This window comes from Arachis ipaensis, chromosome B6 (genome assembly GCF_059453495.1).
Source record: "Arachis ipaensis isolate K30076 ecotype BB chromosome B6, ASM5945349v1, whole genome shotgun sequence".
NCBI lineage: Eukaryota > Viridiplantae > Streptophyta > Magnoliopsida > Fabales > Fabaceae > Arachis > Arachis ipaensis.
The window spans coordinates 625,565-652,573 of NC_142441.1; the positions used below are offsets into that span (position 1 = coordinate 625,565).

The window sequence follows — 27,009 nt, forward strand, 5'->3', positions numbered from 1 at the left end:
ACACTAAAAACTAAACTCATTAAAATCCAACATATTAATAGTGATAATTTTTGTCTAATAAAAAAGTCATATATATATATATATATATATATATATATATATATTCTTTTTATTTAATTAATATATGATCGGGTTCGCATGTTAGTTCCGCATCCTCAGAATCGATATCCGAACCAATAACTAACAAAAATCATTGGTTTGGTTTGAATTGAATCCGATTATCTATTGGTTCTAAAATCAATTTAATTAGTTCGGTTCGAATTCGGACGGGTAATTGGGTACCCGCTACCCGTATTCACCCCTACAAGGGAAGGAAAAGAACGGACCTGCCCCTCAACCCAAGAAAAAAAAACGCACAAGTATTAATTAATATTTGGATGAGTGAACCAGTTACTTGACGGGTTCGGTTCTTGCAAACTTGTTCAAGCATGGCAGGCTGTCTCTCCCTCCAACTTCACAGGGTCCCTCCAAATCCCACCTCGGCTTCGCCATCCTCCAACACCAAAACCACCTTCCAATTCTTCAACTTCAAAACAGCACTCCCAGAGAAATCCCACCACCACTACAAGAAGCTGAAACATTTCAAGGACAAAGATGCGTTCCCATCCTCCTTACCCATCCACACCAAAAATCCACGCTCCATCTACAAGGACATCAAACGATTCGCGCGCCAAGACAAACTCAAAGAAGCACTCACCATTCTCGATTACGTTGACCAACAGGGAATCCCTGTCAACGCCACCACTTTCTCCGCTCTCATCGCCGCCTGCATTCGCACCAAGTCCCTGCAACACGCTAGAGAAGTCCACGTCCATATCCGAATCAACGGCTTCGAAAACAACCAGTTTTTGCGAACCAAGCTTGTTCACATGTACACCTCTTGCGCCGCTTTCGAAGAAGCCAAACAAATCTTTAACGATTTACCGTGTACCAGCGTGTACCCATGGAATGCCTTGTTAAGAGGGTCTGTGATTTCGGGTAAAAAGCACGACCTTGATGTGCTTAAAGCTTATACTGAGATGAGGGCTTTGGGTGTTGAGTTGAATGTGTATACTTTCACCACTGTCATCAAGAGTTTTGCCGGTGCGCCTGCGCTTTTCCAGGGGCTCAAGGCTCATGGATTGTTGATCAAGAATGGTTTGGTTGATAGTTCAATTATTAGGACAAGTTTGATTGATTTGTACTTCAAGTGTGGGAGGATCAATCTTGCATGCCGCGTGTTTGACGAAATTCCCAATAGGGATGTTGTGGTTTGGGGCGCAATGGTGGCGGGTTTTGTGCATAATAGGCGGCAGAGGGAGGCATTGGAGTATGTGAGGTGGATGGTGGAGGAAGGAGTGGAGGTGAATTCGGTTGTGGTGATGTCTGTTCTTCCTGCAATAGGGGAAGTTTATGAGCAGCGATTGGGCAAAGAAGTTCATGCTTATGTGGTGAAGACGAAGGAGTACTATAGGCGAGTGCCTATTCAGTCTGCCTTGATTGATATGTATTGCAAGTGTGGGGATATGAATTCGGCTAGGCGAGTTTTTTATAGCTCGGCGGAGAGGAATTTGGTTTGTTGGACGGCTTTAATGTCAGGTTATGCTTGGAATGGTAGGTTGGAGCAGGCACTAAGGTCGACTATCTGGATGCAGCAAGAAGGGTTCAGGCCTGATGTTGTGACAGTCGCAACTGTTCTTCCAGTATGTGCTCAGTTGAGGGCTTTGAAACAGGGGAAGCAGGTTCATGCTTATGCTTTGAAGCATTGGTTTTTGCCTAACGCATCCATAACTAATTCTTTGATGGTAATGTACTCGAAGTGTGGTGTGATTGAATATTCCGAAAGACTATTTGATAGTATGGAGAAAAGGACAGTTATTTCATGGACAGCCATGATTGATTCATATGTAGCAAATGGGTATCATCATGAAGCACTTGATGTGATAAGGTCAATGCAATCCTCAAAGCATAGGCCAGACTCAGTTGCAATAGCAAGGATGCTCAGTGTTTGTGGTGAGCTAAAACTTGTGAAGCAAGGAAAAGAGATTCATGCACAGCTCCTGAAAAAGGATTTTGCAAAGGTCCCTTTTGTTTCTGCAGAACTTATCAATATGTATGGGACTTTTGGAGAGGTTAACAAGGCAAAGTTGGTTTTTCATGCTGTCCCTGTTAAAGGTTCAATGACATGGACTGCTCTTATTAGGGCCTATGGAAATAATGAACTGTATGAAGATGCAATTGCTCTTTTCGATCAGATGACATCGAGAGGTTCTACTCCGACGCATTTCACTTTCGATGCCATGCTATCTATCTTCGACAGAGCTGGATTTGTTGATGATGCTTATAGGATATTCAAGTTAATGACTAGATATAAAATTGAACCATCTAAAGAACATTTTGATATAATGGTTCGACTTCTTACCCATGATGATCAACTGGAGAAAGCTCAAAGACTTATAGAGATGAGTTCTGTTGTATAGAGAAGGCAACATCACAGTTTTTATATGAAAGATTTACATATTGTTAACATTCTTGAATGTAGATTAACTAGAGACATGTACTTTTAGTTCAGAATCCATAAGTTGTAATTTATTTGAAAATTTTATACCATACTCATTGTAATAACTATATTTCAAATTTTTTTGTTTAATTCAAGATATAAATATAATTGCTTATCTAATTTAGTTCATGTATTTAAGTTATATTTTATCTACCGGTATGTTCTGAGTTTAGAGGGGCATTTGGATTGTGAATGGAGTGAGTGACTAAGGAAGCTGCATGATATTTGTCCAAAAATGAAATATCAGGTTAGGCTGCCTGCATTATATCCTTTGGATGCAACCCTTTTTCAAACTCTATGTTAATGCAGGATGGTTATGCACCGAGTTGCCCTTTATTCTTTTTTTTTTTTTACTGTGAAAATAATTCAAAACATTTTCAATAATAAAGCTTTGTTCCAACTGATAGATTACTTCGAATCAAGTTTATGTTAAGAGCTATTAGTATTTGAGGAAGTATTTTCACAATAATAAATTAATAATAATAATAATAATCAGAAAAAAATTATTGTTTAGAACATTTTATTTTATTTTTATGTTGTAAAACCAATTATATATATAAAAAACATGTTACTCATATATGAATTTAAGACTATTATCCTCAAATTACCTTTGTGAAGTGCTTGTATAGTTATATTAATTCTTCCGAATTACTAATTAACAGCATACTTACCAAAAGATTCATCTTTTTCTCACCATTCTTTCACATCATTAAGAATAAAACATATATTGTCTTAAATTGAATATTCTACAAAAATTTATGTGTAGAAGAAGCTTCCATCCCACAAAAAAAAAAAAAAAAAAGGAACTGTTAGTGTATTCTAGAGCAGTGACTTTTGCATACAAAAACTGGTAAGTACAATAAAGTATGATATAACAAGATATTCTTCTACAAAGTCAAAAATGGAGAATTACAACTTCCTCCATGTGTCTCTTCACTGACCTTTTTCTTCCACAGTAATCCTTTTAATCACAAAACACTGACTTATAAGAACCTGTGTTGAAACTGCTGATTGAGTAAATTGCCATATTTGAACTTATACCAATCCAGTGATCCACTTGTTTGATCATGGCTTCTTTGAGTATGCCTTCTGTTTCAGAACAGAGCAGAGATGATAACAACAACAAGAACAATAGCATAAGCAACAAGTTTTTGCTTCCAAGAAACCCTGTAAGTTTATGCATTATTTGCATTCCCTCAAAGTTGAATAATTGAATCTTATTATATATAGCATCAAAAACTGTACCACTAAATATGTTCTGATTAGGTAAGGTAGCAATAGTTGACTTTTTGTTTCACTGACTTCTTCATTTTAGTTTGCAATATCTTGAAACAGCAAAGGCAAGACAACCAAATTCAGGCAAACAAACTGAGGCAAGACACTGCTTGACACTTCCTTTTTATTCTTTTTGTTATTGACATACATGTTTTCTGTGTTTGAATTTGCAGTACCCTACAAATAAGGAGTTATTGAGAACTATTGCATACTTGAGAAATGCTACATTAGTATTTTATGAGGCGAGAGATTGATTATCTTCATCATTTTTGTTCAAAACTTTAAAAGAATGTCAAAACAAAGTTCTTTATATAACTTTTATGACTTCTGTATCTGGATATCTATGCAGCCTGATAGAATGTTGCCTTATAACAAGGCCTATAATCATGATGAGGATGATGATGATGAAGAGGGGGTCACAGAAGATGATGAGGAACACAATTTTCTGCATAATGATGAAAAGAGAAAACAAGAACTTGACAAGTCAATGCAAAAACCTAATAAGAACTCTGGCTACAACTTAACTAGAAAGCAGGTAAAGAAAAGGAATATATGATTATAGTGATTATCTTCCTTTCTCATATCTTCTTTGTCTATGCAATATAACTTGTGTTAAATTTTAGTGCAGTGCCTTTAACTTGAAATACATTGAGTAACATTTTCAGTAGATCTTTCAAAATGAACAGACAAAAAAGGAATGTGATGTATCTTCTTCTTCCACCTCCCATGTGGTGGTAAACCTAAAAGACACAAGCCGGATTTCGGATCGCGGCCAAGGCTTAACCAAAAAGGTTCAACAAACTGATTCTACAAGAAAAACATTCATGCAATTCTGTTCAGCAGAGATAATTTGTCCACCAGAACACCGAGCCGCCTTGGCAGTGAAGTTGCTTGGAGTACAAGAAACAACTCAAAGGTACCACTGAGCTTGTTTCAAGCATCTACAAGGTTCTTACCTGCGACAATATGGACAGGAATGTTCATAGTGAGCTTTGCATACACAGTGATGGTGGCTTGGTCTTTGGGATTTAGAGTGCCTATTATCTCAATGTTATGTCTCTCATTGCTGTATTCTTTGTCTGTGTTGGTGGCTGCAGCATCAGGGTCTAGTGTTATATGTGGCACATTTAGAATTCATGGTACCTTGTTTACATGTTTAAGTGTTCTTGGTTTTGTTATGATTCTTGTTGGTTTGGTTATGCTGGTTCTTTTTTATTCCTGGCTGTATAAAAAAGTAGAAGTAGCTGAGTAACTCTAATGCTATGCATTGCATTATGGTTTCTGATTATTTGTTAATGTACTTTTATTATGGTTTTTGATTATTTGTGTAACTCCGCCTATGTTACACTTGCGGTACATATCCGGTCCCAAGACCGGATAAAGGAGGAGGGTTGTGTTAGGTCTTCGACAACCAACATAAAAATTTAGCCGAATCCCATGACAGTTTTCACCACATTGTAAGGAAGCTGTTCTGTATGCTAGATATAATACAGGGGCCAATTATCAGAAATAGATACCTTTGATTAATTGGGTGACAAAGTACTTAATTTAGACCTTTATTTTGTATGTTGTCATCATGTTCACTTTTTTTTTTCTTTCTAATTTTTGGCTTTAGCTTTTGTTTTTTTCGGCCTGAAATTCTGCATGACAGCCTAGTCCAGTGATATTGATTGTTACATTAATTAGATTAAGCTATTAAAAATAAAAAATTGTACTCAAAACCATTGTGCTATATATGAACTGGAACACCAAACTGAGAAATGCAAATCATAATCATATAATAAGGTCAACGGCTCATATATTCTGTTGGTTTGTTTATCATCTTAATCCTGCATGTATGTATGTCTTCCATTATTAACTATTGATTAGTTGCCAAATATGCAATTATGTTTAACTAATTGCAACAGTTATGTACCTAAAGTAAACATTTCTTTTTAGTTATGTACCTAAAGTTTTTTTTTTTTGTTCTAAAGAATTTTGAAGTTGAGTGAGAAAAGTTGCTACTTTAATAAAATTATCAAGTGGGACAAATTGAGAATAAGGTGAAAAACTTAGCAAGAGACTTTGCTATGCAATTCACGTGGGTTGATGTCATTATAACTCCCACAACTGCTACAATTATTGCAACCCTCCACACATACAAACAACCATACACTACTATTTTAATCAAAAACCAAAACCAATTTGGTTTATTAAACAAGATAAATACTTCAATGATGATGTCTTCACACTTTTAGATAGATTAACATATTTGACTGAACCATATATGATCGCGAAATTTTATACTACTACCACTACGGAAAAATCAATTACTATAGTTTCCGTATCACGTTCGTAGTTGACATCAAAGTTGGCAGCATTATAGCAATTATTATGTAGTAACAAAAAATAACATAACACAACGCAATAATTTCCAAATTTTCAAATATCTCTACAAGTTTCATTTTCAATCAATCATCTTCAATAATAATAGGATACGTACATACACAATATAGTTTACAAAAATTATTACCAGACCCACACACTTTTTCACTTTCACTCGCTTGTCAACTCAGTAACTCCCCTCCGATTCGAACCCGGGGACGACTCGGTGGTCGCCGATAGTAACTAATTCTCTCCCACCCTTGTTTGCCATCTCCACAGCATTCCCCGGAGCATCTTCAATTCCTTTTTTTTTTTAACTTCTTTCAACTAATTTGACGCGAGTTGGGCCGGTCCAATTCAAAGGCCCACAATTCGCCTTTACATAATTGGGCAGGGGAGTTAAAAAATAATATAATAACCTAATTCGCCACCATGCTTAACTCGCTCTTAGCTCAAAGCTCCAAAATTATATTTGAAAAAAAAAAAAAAAAAACTCCCAGACCTTATATAAGTAATTTGGTCATTGGAAAAGTGAAATTGTGACCCCCCTAAAATAAATTTTACTTACAATGTCAATGTTCGAATCCCTGAACTTCGTGTGGTACGGTCTATAATAATAGTAGTACTTTACCAAATTACTACTACTAGCTCCAAATTCCCGTGACCGAAAAAATAGGTAGCAGCCGAAGAAAGAACCAATGAATATCCGGTTCAGAACCCGTGTACCGAACCGGTTCGGTCCGGTCCGGTCCGTTCGGTTTAAAGATCTTACTACCAAATGTTCTTGTCAGTGAAGGCGTGGAGCAGCGGTCGAGATTCCTGCTTCCAGAAATCAAGGTTGTTCCTCATTCCGACGTGGCAGTGTCTCTGAGAGTCATCAAGGTTCAAGAATCGGTTCGAACCGGATCCAGACTCAGAGCGGGAAATGAACCGGATAACATCTTCAAAGAGTGCTTCGTCGCAGGGAATAGCCAAAGGACCGTGGTTGGCGAAGCCGTACTCTTCTTCCGCCTGAACTAGAAGCTTCTGGAACACAGGGTGGTTAAGGTGAGTAGCTCGCACAACGAATCTGGTGCAGTTGATGCCGACGCAGACCGCCACGTGTCCAGCGGGAACATCGGACGGCGGAGAAGAGCTTGAGCGGTTAATAGCAGCTGAGGACATGCGCGCCTTGATGCGCCAGCGACGCAGCATCTGACGAAGCCTCACAATGTGGCGAATCTTGCTGCATTTCGACGACATTTGAATTTGAATTTCAAGTGAATTTGAGTTTGGGAGTTGGGACTGTTAGGTTGTTTCTGTTGTTGTGGTAAGAGAGAAAGAAATTAGAGAAGCGGGGATTTCAAGGCTGTGAGGGTGTTTGGGTTTATATAGGGACGGGGTTTTGAAAGTGGGCTTGCTTTTTGGAGATAATTACGAAAATGCTGTTCTGTGTCTGGTGTTGGTGTAAGTGAAGCATGTTCAAGGGTTGTGATTTGCTCAGCCTTCAAGATAGAGAATTAGAGATCCATGCTGGATAATTCACTTGTGACTTTCCCAGTTTTCCCATCACTTTTTATTTTTATTTTTTATTTGTATTTGAAAAAGTATACGAAACTAAGAGGTGATTAGCCAAAAATAAACAATTTAACTAATTTATAATTATATTTAATTAATTTTATTTATTTTTAATTTATAATATTTGATATTAATTGCTTCTTACCCTAAATTAAAATTCTGAATAATATGTTGAAGAAATAGGAGCGGGAATCACATAACTTCCAACAATCTTGATTCTTAGTATATAAAAAAAATTATAAAACATATAAGAGAACATCCATTTAGTATAAAAAAGAAATACTCTGATACTTAGTAGAAGAAACATCATAATGCTTAACATAAGCACCATCCACATAAAGGTTTTAGATTCATCTAAAACTTCTATGTGGATGGTGCTTATGTTAAGCATTATGATGTTTCTTCTACTAAGTATCAGAGTCCCTTAAGTCCCTTGAACATAACCCACCTTTTTATTTTATTTTTTTCTCCCTATAATTTATCATTTTTTTTAGTTTCCAGTTGCTGTGAAGAGATAAGAAAAACAGAATAATTTCATAAAAGATTCTTAAATAATTTTATCATGATTAAAGTATATATTTCTACTAACTTTATTCAAGATATGAGGCATATTTACCTATTTTTTTAATGTTATTTTGCTAATTTGTTTTGATGAGTTATTACTTAAAAAAATAATAAATGAACGAAAAATTCAATTTGATCAAATAATTGTTTAGAATATTTAGTATATATAGTTAGCGATCAATAACATAGACTGATTTGTTTTTTCTTTTTCCATATCTATTTGTTAGGCGATGCTAGAGAGCTAAATAGGTTAGACATGCATCATTAACCATTTAGATTGAATGTAATATAAAGAGGTTAGTGACCTCTTTCGGGTATGTGGTGATATTATTGTCGATGACTAATTAAGCCAAACTTAATATGATATTAAACCGATTGACCTACCGGATAATTTTTTATTTTCTAGGTTTCTTGATACATATTATTAAATTATATTTTACTTTTTCAAATACTAGGCATTAATATATTCCCTTTTATAATTTTTTAATTTCTTAGTTAGTACTAATATATTAACATAACTATTACCCTTAGACTCTTAATAAACATAATAATATTGAAGGTGAATTGGCGCTATCCGTACTCATGCATCGTTGTGGCTTGAAATTAAAATATAAAAAACTTAAAATTGAATAACTAACGAGGCCATCTTTGTGATAATCAAGCCGAAAATAAAAAACGTATTCATCTTATATTATATCGGTAATACTTAAGAAAAAAAATTTCAACTCAAACAACTCAAATTTATCTTATTTAGCATTTTATCCTTAGTATTACAGATATCATATATATATATATATATATATATGGACCCAGGCCCAAACGAAAGACCCAATCCAAAGGATTGAGCTTCGCCCTACACCGACCTTCACCCTACGAAGTCGGTCTTTACCACGACTTGCTCTAAAGAAGTCGGGACGAAGATTAGCTGGCAGATAAACACCCATTCAAATGAGTAACTGCCCCTAAAATCTCTCTACCCACTTCCTGGAGCCATATCTCAACCTCCCTAAGATAAAGGGACGGTTATCCACCATAAATAACGGAACTACACCAACGGTGGTTATGGGTTCACCACTATAAATAACTGACACTTCTCAGGTATCTCAGAAGATCCAATACTCTCTAGACCTGTTTTGCTCCCTTCGCTGACTTTGGCATCGGAGTGTCTTTCCAAATACCACCCCCCATTTTCTCATACCGAAGTCGAACGGGGGCCTTGGATCATCAATCCGCTTGGATACTTTCTCATTCTGACGATTGGGCCAGCCAAACTAATCCAACCCAATAATCTCCGGTTATCCATCGTAATAATATATATATATATATATAAACATTCAATAATATATTTCTATTTTCATTTAAAAAAGAGGAAGAAAAACACCAAGTCATCGTAGCCCCCTTTTCTTTTGGTTTTATGGCATGCGCATGCATAGTCAACAGTAAAATTTAATAGGCAAGACTTGAACGCAAGGGGAAATTAAATGAGACAAGAAATAAATGATATAAAATTATCACATTCCTTTCAACTCTAGATTGGGTTGTATATATATATCATTCGAAAAATGATATTTATATTACCTTTTATATATTTTTTATAATATAAAAGATAAACATTTTATTTTTTTACTTCTTATCAATTATTTTAATATACTAAAAGTGATATTATATATATATATATATATAGCCATTTTGTAGCTAGTTCATTAGAGTATATATAATTAGATTACCAATATTTTCCTAGTTGTATTTAATTTGCATTTGAGCTCATTTTCATTCTTTTTTTCACGTGTTGACCCTTAATATTATTTTATGCGTTAAATTGATGAGTAGTGTATATCATGATTATTATCATCTGGTTTGTTCCATCATTTAAATAAATGGAAAAAAAAGGAATACAAGAGACAAAATGACTCTAATTAAATGAGTGGCTCCAAAATATTAGCTGTTGTTCATAATGGCAAAAATTGCTGGATGTAGTTGAACTTTGTCGAAGCAAGAATGTAAGATGGGAGAATGAGTTTAAACAAAAAAAAAAAAAAGAAAATAATAAATAAATTTCTGACTTTTTGTTTTACAGACATTTTCGTCCCTGATTATTGAAAAATACTTTTAAGTAGTTCCTGACTTTCACAAAACTTGAACGGATCAGTCTCTCTGTCTAAATGTCTCCGTCAGGGACTGATTCATCCAAATGCCTCTGTCAGAGACTGATCCATTCAAGTTTTGTGAAGATTAGGTACTTAAAAGTATTTTTCAATGATTAAGAACAAAAATGTCCGCAGGACAAAAAATTAGAAACTTATTTATCCTTTTCGTCGTTGTTGAAATAATGGAAAGGTAGTATCCTAAAACGGTGGGTGACTCTAAAAATCTTTGTGCACCTCAATCTTTTTCGTTACGTTACACCTCTCAGATAAATGACCTATATCTAGTGAAAGGGACTCAACTTATGCATATACATTTACTTATTAAAATGGTTAATAATTTTATAATAATTCCGAGATAAGGAAATCTCAATCAGCTCCACTCCACTTGTTACTAAATTAAGCAATGTGTACTGTCTTATTTACTTCACGGTATGGGGACAACTTATTTGTCAACATGTGATCAAAACTGAAAACAAAAATGTTAAAAAAATAATAATAAATGAGCATCATTTATCTCCGTATAAACATATATTCTATTTAATTATTTTTAATATATATTTTATATTTAACACATATTTAACCAATTTTAAAGGTGATAGCAATTAAACATTTGTTGTTACAATAATTTTATATTAAAATTTATTGTACTTGGTAAAAATTCAGGTATAGTTAATTTCGTGTGAAATTGATAATTAAAATTGTGTTTATTTGTTGAAACATAGACACTAATTAATACACACGGTGGTACACATTTATCGTTTGTTTGTTTGCTGAGACACCAATTTGAATAGATACGTTAATACAGATGCACACAAAATATATATATTTAGTATTCTTCTTTAAAACTGAGACACAAAAACACAATACATAAAACACACAATTTGATATTTTTATCTCTAATTATTTTTAAAATTAACAATACATAATGATAGAGGTTATGAGATCTAGTTGAATTAGTTAGCACTAGTTGAGTTAGTTAGCATAGCACTCAACTGAATTCTGTTACTCTAATACACTGCCAACTGTCCTTACATCTTGCTATATATTACACACTATGGCTTAGTTTGGTAAAGCTTTTACTTTTTAAAAGTAGCTTATAAAAGCTAACTTTTAAAAGATGACTTTTTAAAAGTTGTAGCATTTATGTTTGGTAAATCAAATTAAAAATTGCTTTTAATAATCACAAGCAACAACAATTGCATTTAGTAAAATAGCTTTTAAAATTTAAAAATACTATAATAGACATAAATGCAAGCATTAAATTTGAAAATTAGTTAACATATGAGGTTATATTAGACTTTTAAATTTTGAAAAGCACAAGCCAACTTTAAAAAGCTCTATCTTAGGTGCTTTCAAAAGTACCCCGATCTTTTAAAAGCTACAAGCACAAGCACATGATATTTTTTATTTACCAAACACAAAACGAGGAGCTTGAACTTTTAAAAAGCACAAGCACCTCTTCGAAAAACTTTACCAAACCAAGCATATGTAATGAGCTGAACTAACTAAATTTGAACAACTAATTCAATTACACAAATCTTCTCCAGAAGCTTCCCTTTCTCTCTCTCTACCTTCCAACTTTCTCTCTCTGTTATTCTCTTTTTTCTTGGTTCTTTACTTCTTTCAATTCCCTTCTGCCATATTCTGATACCTTTCATGGTATCAAAGCCTACGATCGCTCTACTTACATGGCTGCTGAACCTTAAAACAGTAACGTCTCAGTCCCTTAGACATCGATACCTCCAAGTTTCATATCGTCCCCAATTTCAATGAAATTGGATGAGGATAACTTCCTGCAATGGAAGGACCAAACTGAATCAACCAGTGAAAGCCATAATTTGCTGCACCACATCACTAGAGAAAGAATTTCAGTGCGATTTTTGTCCTCAGGAGAAACAAATCCCGAATATGCAGTGTGAAAAAGACAAGATTCATTACTGAAGTCATGGTTGCTGGTTTCAATGATCAGACCGTTCACAACTCGAATGGTTGGAAGCGTGTATGCATATGAGGTATGGAAAAGACTCGATGATCATTTTTTTGTCTCAGATTAGAGCAAAAATAATACAATTGAAACACAAATTGAGTAGCATCAGGATAGAAAATTCGGTGAATGAATATGTGTTGGCCCTAAAAAGCACCATAGATGCATTGCCTCTGTTGGTGAACCAATGCGTGAAAGTGATTATGTAAATGCTATACTAAATGGTCTGACAGAAGAGTATGCAAGTGTCATTACATCTGTAGTTGCAAGATCAGTAAGCATATCAGTAGGTGAACTAAAAACATTACTTCTAACTCATGAGAGCATGTTAGAAAGATTCAGAAAATCGAAGTCTTTTGTTTAGACAAATTTAGCCCAGCACACATAAGGATATAACATGATAAGAGACTATAGAGGAGGAGATTACCGAAACAGGGGTGAAATATCAAGAGGTGGCAGATATTCTCACAATGACAATAGAGATAAGAACTACAGAAATAATGCAAGATTTGAGGGTGGTCAGTTTTAGAACAACAATTTTGATAGCAGACAAGGAAGCAATTCAAGTGATAACTCAAGATTTATGAATAATAATGCAAGATCAAGTGAAAGGCCAATCTGCCAAGTGTGTGACAAAATTGGACACAACCAAAATTTGTTAGTACAAGTATGAAAAAAATAGCAACTCAAGGTCCCAGTATGCAGCTCAAAACTCTAACAATAATTCAACACCTCAAGCACTACTAGCCACTCCCTCAACAATTCATGATCAAAACTGGTATCTGGACTCAGGAGTAACACACCACATGACCTCAGATGAGCATAATCTTTCAGAAGGAGAAACCTATGAAGGAACAGATCAAGTGATAATAGGAAATGATTTAGGTTTGCACATCAACCTAATTGAAAAATCTAGCTTTAAATCTGATTTAAGTAGTAGAGAATTTTTGTTACAAAAACTTCTTCATGTTCCCAATATTACCAAAAACTTACTTAGTGCATACCAATTTTGTTGTGACAATGAAGTATTTTTTGAATTTCATGCTGATGTATGCTATGACAAAACCTAGAAAACTAAGGAGATTGTCATTCATGGTAAAGTTGACAAAGGGATGTACAAGTTTGTCAATTTCACTCCACTTCCCAAAGCTACCTATGTCTCCACAATATCCAATATAGATAACTTCTTGTTATGGCACAATAGACTAGGACACCCCTCAAATAATGTTGTTTCAGCAGTTTTAAAGTCTAGTAATGTTCCTGTTAATGTCAATAAGTCAGTATGTCCAACTTACTGCATTGGCAAGTCTCACCAGCTACTTTTTTCAATTTCTCATACTGTGTATACTGAACCACTTCAACTTGTATACTTTGATATATGGGGCCTTGCCCCTATGCCTAACTCGACTAGAAATTTCTATTTTGTCAATTTTATTGATGCCTACTCTGAATTTACTTGGCTCTATCTGCTCAAAACAAGGTCCCAACTTAAGTAAGTTTTTAAAGCTTTTCAAAACATGGTTGAATTGTAATTAAATAAGAAAATTAAGATGCTACAAATGGATAATGCTGCTGAATATGTAAGCTTGTCTAGAGAATTTCAGGGTCAAGGCTTAATTCACAGATTTTTCTGTCTTCATGTGCATCAGCAGAATGGCAATGCAGAGAGAAAACATAGACATGTTGTAGAAAATGGACTGTCTATGCTGGCTGGAGTTGGAATGCCAACTTGTTTTTGGGGAGAAGCATTTGCATCAGCTACTAATCTCATCAACCAGTTACCAACACTAACTCTAGAAGATCAGTCACCAGTTGAGAGGCTCTTCGAAAAAAGGCCTGATGATTACACTAGACTTTGAGTATTTGGCTACTTGTGCTTTTCTCACTTAAGGCCCTACAACAAGTACAAGTTGAAATTTAGATCCTCCCCTTGTGTCTTCATTGGATACAGTTCACTCCACAAAGGTTATAGGTGCTTAACCTCTAATGGTAAGACTATAATTACAAGAAATGTGTTCGATGAAAAAAATTTTCCTTTTAAAGATGGCAAGTTTCTCCATGAAGACTTAAATCCTCCACCACCCACACTGCAGCAGTTTCCAACAATTCTAATTGTTCTTCCTCATAGGACTTCACCAGCTCTCTCCAGACATAACCCTCCCCCGTCTCCTACACCTCCCAATTTTGCTGCAACACCCTCTGCCTCTCAGCCATCTTCAGGAGTCCAATCTCCAATCCTGCCAACTACCAACTCAGTGCCCCCTTCTCAATCCAATTCTCCCTCCCAGTCAGTGGCACCCTCAAGCATTCCAACACCAATTCCAATTTTTGATATAGAAATTGTCCTCCCAGCAGCACCTATTATACCTGCTACGTCCTCCTCTGACAACACACACTCAATGAATACAAGAAGCAATAGGGGTTGCCTAAAACCAAGGGTGTTTCATGCCTCGGTAGAACCTAGAATAGTAAAAGATGCAATAGCTCAACCGAAATGGAAAGAACCAATGGATCTGGAATACAATGCGCTCATAAAGAATCAAACCTGGAAGCTTGTACCACTTCCCAAAGGCAGAGAAGTAATTGGAAGTAAGTGGGTATATCGAGTGAAGTACAATGCTAATGGGACATTGCAAAAGTATTAGCGAAATTAGTGGCTCAGGGATTCTCCCAAAGACCAGGCTTTGATTTCACTGAAACATACAATCCAGTTGTGAAGCCTACATCCATTCGGGTAGTTTTGACCGCAGCACTAGCATACGATTAAAGCATTAAACAGTTGGATGTCAATAATACCTTTCTCCATGGAGATTTAGGTGAAAAGGTATACATGAAGCAACCTTAGGGATATTCTGTGGGTGATGGCAGCTTGGTTTGCAAACTAACAAAGGCCTTAAATGGGTTAAAGCAGGCTCCTCGTGCCTGGTATTATAAACTGTCCACTGTTCTAGGACACCTTGGATTTACAGCAACCAAATCAGATGTATATGTGTTCACCAGGTTCTCTGAAGAAGGCTGCATTTTTGTCTTGGTGTATGTAGACGACATAATTATCACAGAAAGCTCTGGCTCAACCATAGCTCAATTAATTCAACAGCTAAATGCCAAATTTACCTTGAAAAACATGGGAGAACTTCACTACTTTCTGGGTATTCAGGTCACAAACACTAAGGAAGGAGGCCTGATTCTATAACATGAAAAATATATTGGAGACCTTCTTACTAAAGCTGGCATGACTGGGTGCAAACTCTGCACCACACCACTACCCTCCTCTGTTAGGCTATCTGCATTTAGTGGGCCTGCCTTCACTAATCCATGACTTTACAGATCCGTTGTTGGGAGTTTACAATATCTCACTGTCACTAGGCCTGAGCTATCATAATGTGTCAGCAAGGTTTCTCAATTTTTGCAGCATCCTTTGGAAGAGCATTAGAGATTAGTGAAACGTGTGTTAAGATATATTAGTGGGACATCCACTTATGGCCTGCAGCTGCATAAAACTAAGGACATGGAAGTCACAGCCTACAGTGACTCAGACTGGGAAGGAGATCCAGATGATCACAAGTCAACTAGAGCCTTCTGTGTGTTCTTGGGTAAAAACTTGATCTTCTAGTGCTCCAAGAAACAATAAGTGGTTGCAAGGTCAAGCACTGAAGCAGAGTATCGAGTAATGGCATACTTGGTAGCTGAACTAATCTGGATCAAGAACTTATTGTATGAGCTAAAAATTCCACTGGCAGCGGCTCCAATGATGTACTGTGATAACCTCAGTGCTTTTTTTTTTTTGGTAGCTAACCCAATTTTACACTCAAAGTCCAAGCACTCTGAGACAGACTTGCACTTTGTCAGGGATTATGTCACTAACAAAACAATCCAGGTGAGCCATGTTTCATGATCAATACCAAAGTTGCGAGAACCGGACCGGTCAATAAACCGGTGAGGTCATTGGTTCGACCGGGGTTCAACCAGAATTCAACCGGTTTAATTAAATATTAAATAAAATTATTAAAAAGCCTAAAAATAATTTTAAATATATAAATTCAATAATTTCTAACTTAATAAAATTTAAAATTTCACATAATAAATTATCCATAACTTAAATATTAGAGATTCACAAACAACTTCAAGCATAGTTTGTTGATACATAACAACCAGTTTACCATATGCAGGACTTTGAAATACACTAATTCAGATATATAGAAGCACATTGACACTATTTTTGACTCATGCTTCACAAGAAGACTGTTAGTCTACCATAAGGCTTTTCACCTTCAACCCTAGAAGGTTGAATGTGACATGAAAAGTTGAAAACTGAACAGAAGCATACAATAAAGAGAGACAGGGTTCCAACAATTCTGTGCTTCACTCAGAAGCAAGCATTTAAGGGCTAGCCAAGCCAAATACTTCTACTTATCATGAACTGAATCGACCTGTTATCCCAGCTCAACAATGAATTATCGACAAATAGTAAAATACTATGTTGCTAGATCAAACCCAGGTTGTAATATTTCCTTGAACCTATATGACTCTAGAGATGATACATAAAACATGAAAGACAAGCAAAACAGCTTCAAGTTCATTCCCAATGTTTCCAAAATAAAAATTTTACATCAAGCCAGAAATTCATAACAAAATATTTCCACATAATACCCTTTCAGAATGGAACAAGTGCTGCAAGTTGCAAAACACATCACAAACATTTCAATTGAACAGTGATTGTAGATGAAACAAACATTATCTTTGACACCAACAATGCGATTGAAGACGATAGCTCGGTGCCCTCTCTCAACATTGTACAAGCTGTTTGTAGCTCCATACACAGCAAGACCACCAAAGATGCTAACTTTGAGCAGAGCAGAAAGTCCTCCACCAGGAACATTTGGAACCTTCATGTTATTCTTATTCATATTGATCTACCCTAACACACAAACACCAATTAGCTAAGAAATTAACCAATAAACAGAACTACATCAATAAAAAAGGGTCATATACTAACAAAAAAAAGAAGCAGAATCAGATGGAGAAAACACACAAGTATGTAACGGGCATAAAAGCAAAACGAAATTATGAGAATGAGGAGACGAGCTCGGCGACGAAAGAGGACGCGGTGGTGGTTGCGGTGCCTTTGCCGTCGCTGCTCGATGGCGGGATGCGGTGGGCGATGGCGATGCGCTGCTCGATTGGTGGCGACAGCGGTGGGCTGCGAAGAGAGACGAGCTCAGCGACAAAAGAGGACGCGGTGGTGGTTGCGGTGCCTTTGCCGTCTCTGCTTGATGGCGGGATGCGGTGGCGATGGTGACGAGCTGCTCGATTGGTGGCGATGGCGGTGGGCTGCGAACAGAGGAGAGATTGTTGCTGTGGGTGCTGGGGTGATTCTAATTAGGGTTCAGCTTGTTTACACGTTCGTTTAGCCTTTCTTTTCTTCTTTTTTTTTATAGAGGCAAAACGACGCCGTATCGGGGTTATATTTTCAAACCAAAAACCCGCTAAAAAATTGGACGATTCTGTCGGTTCACCAATTAACCGCCGGTTTGACCAATTTTTTTACCAATTTTTTGCTAAGCGGTTTCTGACTTTACCCGGACTGGCTAGGTGACCGGTTTCTGGTTAATCCGGTTGAACCAGCCGGTCCGGTTCGATTTTTAGAACCATAATCAATACAGGTAGTTGATGTCCTAACTAAGGCTCTGCCCAATAGGAACTTCCTGGAATTTCGAAGTAAACTAAACATAGCTGATATAAAGTTGTTTCTCAGCAAGAGTGATGACAGATTCAACAGGGCAGGCAATGAGAGGAATATAGAAAATTTGAAAAGTATAGAGCATGAAAATGTGTGTAAAGAGATAGAAACTAAAGAAAGGGAGAAGGTCAAAAAGCAGGGGTCATAATAGAGGTTATGAGATCTAGTTGAATTAGTTAGCACTAGTTGAGTTAGTTAGTATAGCACTCAGCTAAATTCTATTACTCTAATATACTGCCAACTGTCTTTACATCTTGCTATATATTACACACTATGTAATGAGCTGAACTAACTAAGTTTGAGCAACTAATTCAGTTACACAAATCTTTTTCAAAAACTTTTTTTTTTCTCTCTCTACCTTCCAACTTTTCCTCTCTGTTCTTCTTTTTTTCTTGATTCTTTACTTCTTTTAATTATTTTTTGCTACATTCTGATATCTTTCACATAAGACACAGAGAATAAATTTGACATTTAGTTTATACATATGTGTCTTGTACATCATTATTAAATATATTATAAAATTTGTGTATATTATATTTATATATTTTTATATATTTATGTATGTGTTTATGTGTCTCAAATACACTAATTAAACACAACTTAAGAATTATTAAATAATAATTTAATTAAAATTATAAAATTATTTAACGATTTTAAACTATCAACTTGACGTGAAGTTAACTGAACTCAAATTTCCAACTTAATGTATAATAGGAAGCATATGCGGCAGCGTAGTTCGTGCGGTAGGCTGCTTCTTTTAGCACACGAAGTGAATGTCTTATGATACATTCATTCATACCTTCTTAGAAACCAAACCGCAAACTTAATTAAAAACAACACGAAACCCCACCACATGCAAACACATTAAGCTGCCAAAACTATATATTAATTAAAAGATGCCTTTTTCTTCATCCCTCTATTAATTTCCTTTTTTTTTAAGAAAAAACGAATAATCAAATAATGGTATGCACACCAAAAAAATAATGGTATGCATAATATCGCCTCATTTTTAGTAATTTAATTTCAAGTAAAGGTTATACATAAAAAACAAAATATCAGTTCCAAACACAAAATAGTTAATAGAAGTAAAGAAACATACAAGTTAATTATTATTACTATTACTATAATATAATATTATTGGTAACTAACAACAAAAGAAACCTTATTTTGAATATGAACTTCTAATATATAACCTCCAAATCTGACCATACCCCCATGTGAGGGGTTACCCCATCTCAACCTTTTTTTATGATTTCTCCAAAGAAGCTGCCAAAATCACCCTTCTAATTCCCCTGCCACCAATATTTAGCATCTTACCCAATCAGATTATTTCTACTTAATTTCTTTCCTATTTCATGATAATTTTGTTTATTGATTAATGTTACTTACAAATACATACGATGTAGACATACATTTGTCAACAATATAACAATCAAGACAAATCGTTTTCGATATTATGAAAGAAATATATATTTTTCCAAGGCTGCAAAACTTTCTTTTTTTATTTCCCTTAATATATTGAATAAGTTTACTTATGATGTTTACTTTATAAATTTTTTTTTATATATAATACTTTTGCAAAGTTGATTTTGATATTGATATATATAGAACATACTTTAAATTTATTTAATTATTTAATATGTTTATGAACTTAATTTTAGTAATATAAATTATCTTATACTATGTATGAAGTAAACATTTAACTTTATGCATTAAAATTACTATCGAAAAAAATATATTCCCATCATCATACAAAAATAACTTTATACAAATGACTATTCAAGTAAGGAATAATATAGAAAATTAATTAGTTTTATTGATGTTGTAATATAATTATTATTATCTGCATGTACATAAATAAAACTTATTAACTAATAATCTTATCATTTATAATTTTAATATTTTAAAATATATTCATATTATATACTTATATTGACAGTTAAATAATTTTAACAATATCATCACCAACCATTATTTGATGATTATTTAAAAATATTTGAGGTAAATACTGAATCGGTACCCGAAAGATTTTGACGTGGATAAAATGGTATCTGACTTTTGTTATTAACAAAATAGTCCCTAAAAGATTTTAAAATTTGACAAGCGTCTCTTCGAACTCGCCGGAACAAATATCCGGCAAGCACAATACTGACGTGACCACCATGTTTTGGTAACTTAGCAAACTACCTCCAAAGCCCCTTCCCAAACGCACACTCCCTCCCCTTCCCTCTCCCTCTCCGTCGCAGCCCCATCCTCAATGCACACTTCTCCCCCCATTGCAGCTCTCGCCCCATCACAACCCCTTCCCCAACGCACACTCCCCCCTTCCTCCCTCAACACCATCATTCACAGCAACAACCTTAACATCAACAGCAACAACAACCTCCACCACTCTCCCTCTCCAACGCACACTACTCCTCCCTCCCTCAACCCCACCACTCGCAGCAACAACAACTTCAATATCAACAGCAACAACAATCTCCACCACTCCCCCTTCCCCAATGCACACTCTCCTCTCCCTCCCTCAACACCACCACTCATAGCAACAACAACCTCAACATCAACAAAATTGTCCCAAATCATGAATTGTCCCAAATTTTTCGGTTAATTTACTATTAAAAAGGATTAATAACAATAAAACTCAGAGAAAATAAACAAATACATATACAATAATCAAAATAAATTAAAATAAAATAAAGCTTAATACAGACACCACCAAAACAAGAAACAGATTTAGACAAGGCCAGAAGAAGAACACCAGAGACAGAAGAGACACGAAATGACGGAGCCAAGATGGAACACAGACAGAGGAGGCAGGGTAGCAACTGGGGGCGAGCAGCAAGCAGATACAAGCAGGGAAGGCAACAGCAGTGAAGGCGCACAGATGACACAATATCGACGAAGGAGACAGACGACGCTGGCGGACACAGAAGACTCGATGACGAGATGGCGACAGTGCGGTATCGGTGACACTGTAAGACTGAGAAGGTTGAGCTCCACTACCGTTTTGGGGGAGAGTGAGTTGAGAGTGTGAGACAGTGTGTTAGGAAGGGAATTAGAGTTCAAAGGGTTAAAGAAAAGGAATTAGGGTTCAGAAGGGGAGATTTTGGATTGAAGAGGGGGGAAGTGCGTTGGGGAGAGGGGATTAGGGTTAGGTTGGGGGAGGGAAGGATTAGGGTTGGGGAGGGGGAGAATGCATTCAGGAAGGGGAAGGGGGGAGTGCGTTGGGGAGGGAGAAGGGGAAGTGCGTTGGAGGGGAAAGATTAGGATGGGGGAGGGTTTTTGCCATATCATCAAAACGTAGTGGCCATGTCAGCATTGTACTTGTCGGAGATATGTTTCGGTGAACTCGTGGGTACGCTTGTCAAATTTTAAAATCTTTCAAGGACTATTTTGTCAATAACAAAAGTCAGGTACCATTTTGTCAACGCCAAAATCTTTCAGGTACCAATTTGGTATTTACCTCAAAATATTTTATATAATCAATTTACAAAAGTAAATTTTAGATTTTTTCTTATTTTATTAGTTTATATATATTTTATCTATAAAACGTTATACTTTTTTATTTTACACAAAACCCTATATATAATAGTATATATCAAGGTTTAAAAATCAGACCAAATCGTCCAATTCGAATAAGTTTATTGGAAACTGATATTCTAGTCGGTCCGATTAATGTCCAAAACTGTCTTGTAAAAAATTAATAAAAAATAGTCGAACTAACAATTAATCAGTGAACCAAATGAACTAGATCGATTCTTTTGAAGGGTTTGTTTGCTATTCCACATCAAAACAGTGACATTTTGATTCAAAAAAAAAAAACCTCAAACAGGTAGAACCGCAGAAGGCTAGAAGCATAACATAACCCCTCTTCTCTCTCTCTCTCTCTCCCAAAATCCAATCCAATCCTAATTTGTGTAATCCTATCAGAGTAAACAACAAAGCCACGCCCCTTTCACAAAAAAACTCACAACGCCACCAAACTAGCATCATCATCCTGTCAGCATCGCTCAGTTTCATTCGCTTCTGGCTCTCGTCGGTACGTCTCAGATATGTCGCGAACTTGTCCCTCCCTGTAGCTTGCGTTTGTTCTTTTCTCACCGGCAATGCGTCGTGGTTCTCTTTTATGCATCACTGATGTTCTCTCTCTCTCTTTTTTTCTCTCTCTCTGAATTTGCTCCATGTCACTGCTGATAAGCCTCCAATCCTCCACTGCTTCTTCAGTTTTTTTTTTATGAACTAATTGTTGTTTTTTTTATTAATGGTTTTGATTATTGGTTGTTGTTAACAATGATAGATTATTGTTAACGGATCGTGGTGGTTTCTGATATGTGATTATGATTATAATTTGTGATGAGTGGAGTTTTTTGTTTTGTAGAAAATTTGTTTGTTATTGTTTTTGTTGGTGGTACCTGATGTGTTTGTCAATTATATACCTCTTGATTTTTTGTTGGTCATAAATTTTGATATTTAAATATATTTGTGAATTTTTAATAATAAATTATAGACAAATTATTATAAAATTGTAAAATTTTAAATTTTATTAATTTAATAATAATTATATTTAAATATTTAAATTTTATATTAATTAAACGAATTCAATCATTGTTCAACTCTGATTAGGCCATTAAATTATTAAATTAATTATTTTATCAGTTCATTAATCAGTTCGATTCTCGTAATCTTACTATATATCAAGATTTTTCTAAAATAGAGTATATATATAATATAAAAAGAAATTTTAACCGTTCGTTAATTTTAGTTATAAAATATATATAACATATATAATTAAAATTAATTATTAAAATTTAATAAAATACCGAGATACTAATATACTTAAAAGTTTTCTAAGATTTAGGGTCACACATCACTTGTCCTAGTGTATATGCACTAGTGAAGCTTGGTGCAAACTCCAAGGAAATTCATAATTCATTCATTCAATTCGCATAATTCGTGTTGACCATGGAACGACGACCAACCCCACCTGCTAGCAACTTCAAGGATCAATGGGTCATGGGCATTATTTATGTGCCTTGTTCAATGTTTTCAATGAAATCTCCAGTTCCCATTAACCAAATGAGATTTGTACCATCTCAATTATATGTTAGGACATTCGTTTAGTTTGTTGTCTTGTTTATGTATGTGTTCGCTAGCTTCCATGGAAATTTGTTTCGTTGGTTTTGTGCTTAGACAAAAAATCGCAACGAAAGATATGAAGAATATTTGCTTGATTTAAACAATGGTATTTCTGAAAATAATGAAACAACCGAGTGCTATTTGAAAACAATTTTTATACTACATTTGGTTATAAATGTAATGATATCACTTTTTTTTAAAATTTAAATTAATAAAAAATATATACATAATTATATTTGCCATAACAGAGTAGATATTTTGTATAGTATATTAAAATAATTAATAGTTTTTATTAGATATAAAATTTTTATAAAATAAAACTTATATGTGTGTATCTGTGTGTGTGTTTTTTTTTCACATAAATATGCATTTTTAGAATTCATATAAAATATATATTTTATTTAATCATCTTTTATTAATTAATTTATATTTAATAACATTCACCCATATATAATCTCTTTATTTGTTTCAAAATAATTGTTAGTTTGATTTCTTTTAATACATTAAAAAATCCAATGTACTTAGATGTTAAATATATTTTTTTTAGTTGATAAAAAATTCAAAACAACAGTTATTTTAAAATGGAAATAGTTATATATATATATGTATATATATAAGTTTTTTTTTATTGATGATTGTAAAAAATAAACAAATTTAAAAAAAAAATTGTTTGAGAAAGAATATTAAAAATATAATTATTTATATTATTTTTTTATCAGTTTAAATTTTAAGATGGGTAGTTTTATGATAAAGATTAATATATCTTTTTCTTGAATAATAAGCCAAGTTAGTAACCATGAGAGTGAAACAATAAACCAAGATTAAATAAGAAAAATAAAGCTTGCTACACAACTTAAACAAAAAAAAAAAAAAACGAAGGAAAAAGTGTAGTTGGTACAATTATTTTATGTTCAATATGGTTTTTGTTTATTGGAAGAGCGTCCCGGTTCGGTTGCACTAAAAATAGTGTCACGGAAACTTACGGTCCCGTTCTACTTTTTGGTACGGTCAGCTTTGAAAGAAAAACAGGGTTTCTGAAATTAATTCATGCAAAATAAATTGAAAAAAATAAATTATTATTTGTACCCATAAAAAATATATATGCTAACAAATGCACTCATATAAGAATAAAACGACAATTATAACCACGGAAGATAATTTTTATGTACTAAGAGTATCCGGACGTTGGTTACACAATTGGTCCGTTAGGATATTCTTGGCACACAGAAACTATCTTCCGTGAGTACAATTATTATTTTATTCTTATATGGATACATTTATTAGCGTTTGTATCTTTTATGGATACAAATGATAATTTATTCATCGAAAAAAATACCGTTCAAATGTTATAAATATAATTATTCATATTTTTTTTTTAAATATTACTCAAAATTGAACTTGACAAAATATATTTTAAGTTTAGGTTGAATTTATATGAGAGTGAGTGTGATCTCTACCTTTATATTATTTCCTAACTTGAGTATTAAAGTATTTATTTTTTGAACTTCGGACCATCATTACAAAACTCTTGTCGAATTGTAACACAAATACTTAAATAATAATCCTAATTTTATTTTAAAATTATACTTATTTCTCTATCTTTAAATTTTTAATGTAACTCTAGTTCAATTTTTTTTTTCAAACCCTTATCTATCTTATTACATATTAGATTAGATCGGGTAGAGTTGGTATCTATAAATTAATGAAACTTTTTGTGACAGTTTGACACTGCTACTATATATAAGCAGAGGCAAATTGCATTGCAAATTGCTATTGACTCACATACTCCATGCATCTTAGCTTTATCAACTTTCCTCCTCACTTATTTTTATTTTTATGGGAACAATTAATGCACAGAAAGGGATAATAGAAGATACATTGCACCATGCCTAGAGGCACACTAAACCATGTGCTAACTATATTACGTAAATCAATCTACCAACAAAAGACAAAAGATTAATGTCCTCTTAAAAAAAATGCTTCCAACAAATAACACCTGACACATCCATATGTCTACTTGCTATTAGCTACATGCTTGTGTACCAAGTCTCAATCTTTTTGTTCATAATATATATAGATTTGGAAGAATTTTAAGTGTATCTGAAATACTGGTGTTTCAGTTATTTTAATTGTTAATCTAAATTATAAAAAAATATATATAATATATATTAATTAAAATTAACGGTTAAAATAATTGAAACATCGGTATTTTTGGTACATTTAAAATTTTTTCTGTAGGTTTAGTTTCTAATATTGATTCTCCGTATTATGATTTAAGTAACCTATTTTCTAATTGTCGATATAATATGATATAGTTTTCTAGAGAAATGCAAATAAAATTGTATATTACAAATTTCGTGCATATATATTACCTAACACCATTTTTTCTAATATAGTTGTGGTGAGTCATCATCATTTTGTAAAAAACTTTTGTATATATATTGATTAATGCACAGATAATATAATAAAAAATCCCATCACAATTTTTTTCAATACTATCTCTATTTTATTTTCTTGTTAATAATGATTATAGCAACTTTCGTGACGGAGAAATTTGTAGCAAATAACTAATAAGTAATAAGTAAAAGACTAAAAGGGAATATTTTTGATGAATTGGTCCTCCAAAATTTAGGTTGTGTTTCATTTTATACTTTTATTTTCAGTATTTATTTTTAATTTTGTGAAGAAAAAAATAGGCATATAAAAAAATAAGCTAAGATTTTATTATTTTTATGAAAATTTTTAAAACAAAAAATACTAACAACAAAAAATATAATGCAAACCATATGTAAATATTATAATCTCTCAATTAGAATGAATTTTCTTCCTTAATACAATTTTATTAAGAACATTAATTGCTAATAGGCGCCTTAAGTACGTAGCTGACACATGCTAATCTCCTTAAGTTTATATGCTAATATACTATATATTATCATAGTACCCAGCATTCCAAATTCCTTAGCTAGCTGCCATGCACAAATTAATTTTATATATAATTATAGTTGAAAACTCAAGTGCAGTCGACTTCACATGAAGTTGATAACAAAGAGTCGTTAGATAATTTGACTGATTTGACTAAATTTACATTTAACGACTCTCAACTATCAACTTCATGTGAACTCAACTCCATCGGAATTTCCACCATAATTATATACAGTAGTGCATTACGTTCCTTTTATACATTATTATGATTAATGATTAATATTTATGCTTTGTATTTAGTCATCATACACTTTTGATGCGTGCCATACAATACCCAGAGTCCTTGAGAGACCGCCACGTTTCTGATTCTTTTTTTTTTTTTTTTTTAATTTTGCCGCTAATATAATCATCATAATCATCATCATAGGCTATATCAATTTCTACAATATACATAATGCCCATGTTCTTCTTTTTTTATTTTAGAAAAAAAATTAATTGATGATTACTTTAATTCACACATGCGCTGGCACTGCAGGTGTTCATTGGAATTGAATTTCACTCTTGAGAGATTTGAATGAACGGTTCGTTGGTTGGATGCATGCATTCAATTTGTATAGGCATGTGTTGTAGTACCTACGAATTTAATTAAAATAAAAACAAATACAAACTTAGGGATAAGCTTTCACATTATTATTATGATTGGATACTGCCCAATCTTTTGTCAGAAAATAAGCTACAGCACCCACGCTGATATGGACATGACTATCCTTTTTAAAAATTC

General features: G+C 34.0%; 2 protein-coding genes and 1 pseudogene across 3 annotated transcripts; 2 read left to right on the forward strand and 1 right to left on the reverse strand.

Annotated features, from left to right (window-relative positions):
• The first annotated feature begins 412 nt into the window (after positions 1-412).
• On the forward strand, positions 413-2,663 carry LOC107645301 (pentatricopeptide repeat-containing protein At1g71460, chloroplastic pseudogene; annotated as a pseudogene). The gene has a single exon (XR_015886059.1). The product of XR_015886059.1 is annotated as a pentatricopeptide repeat-containing protein At1g71460, chloroplastic pseudogene (transcript).
• A 776-nt stretch (positions 2,664-3,439) lies between these two features.
• Positions 3,440-5,139, forward strand: LOC107646225 (uncharacterized). The gene is made up of 4 exons (XM_021103626.2): positions 3,440-3,708; positions 3,988-4,056; positions 4,164-4,349; positions 4,483-5,139. Exons 1-4 carry the CDS (start codon positions 3,607-3,609, stop codon positions 4,738-4,740), a joined length of 615 nt encoding a protein of 204 aa, XP_020959285.1. The 5' UTR covers positions 3,440-3,606; the 3' UTR covers positions 4,741-5,139.
• A 1,139-nt stretch (positions 5,140-6,278) lies between these two features.
• On the reverse strand, positions 6,279-7,529 carry LOC107645302 (SAUR-like auxin-responsive protein family). Its single transcript, XM_016349295.3, has one exon. It carries the CDS (start codon positions 7,418-7,420, stop codon positions 6,950-6,952), a length of 471 nt encoding a protein of 156 aa, XP_016204781.1. The 5' UTR covers positions 7,421-7,529; the 3' UTR covers positions 6,279-6,949.
• Positions 7,530-27,009: the final 19,480 nt, after the last annotated feature.

What these genes read in the sequence shown, in the direction of transcription:
- LOC107645302 (XM_016349295.3), bottom strand. Translation starts at nt 7,420, where the DNA reads ATGTCGTCGAAATGCAGCAAGATTCGCCACATTGTGAGGCTTCGTCAG.
- LOC107646225 (XM_021103626.2), top strand. Translation starts at nt 3,607, where the DNA reads ATGGCTTCTTTGAGTATGCCTTCTGTTTCAGAACAGAGCAGAGATGAT. An exon ending in CTACATTAGTATTTTATGAG is followed by an intron (nt 4,057 to 4,163) that starts GCGAGAGATTGA and finishes ATATCTATGCAG; the next exon opens with CCTGATAGAATGTTGCCTTA. An exon ending in ACAACTTAACTAGAAAGCAG is followed by an intron (nt 4,350 to 4,482) that starts GTAAAGAAAAGG and finishes CATTTTCAGTAG; the next exon opens with ATCTTTCAAAATGAACAGAC.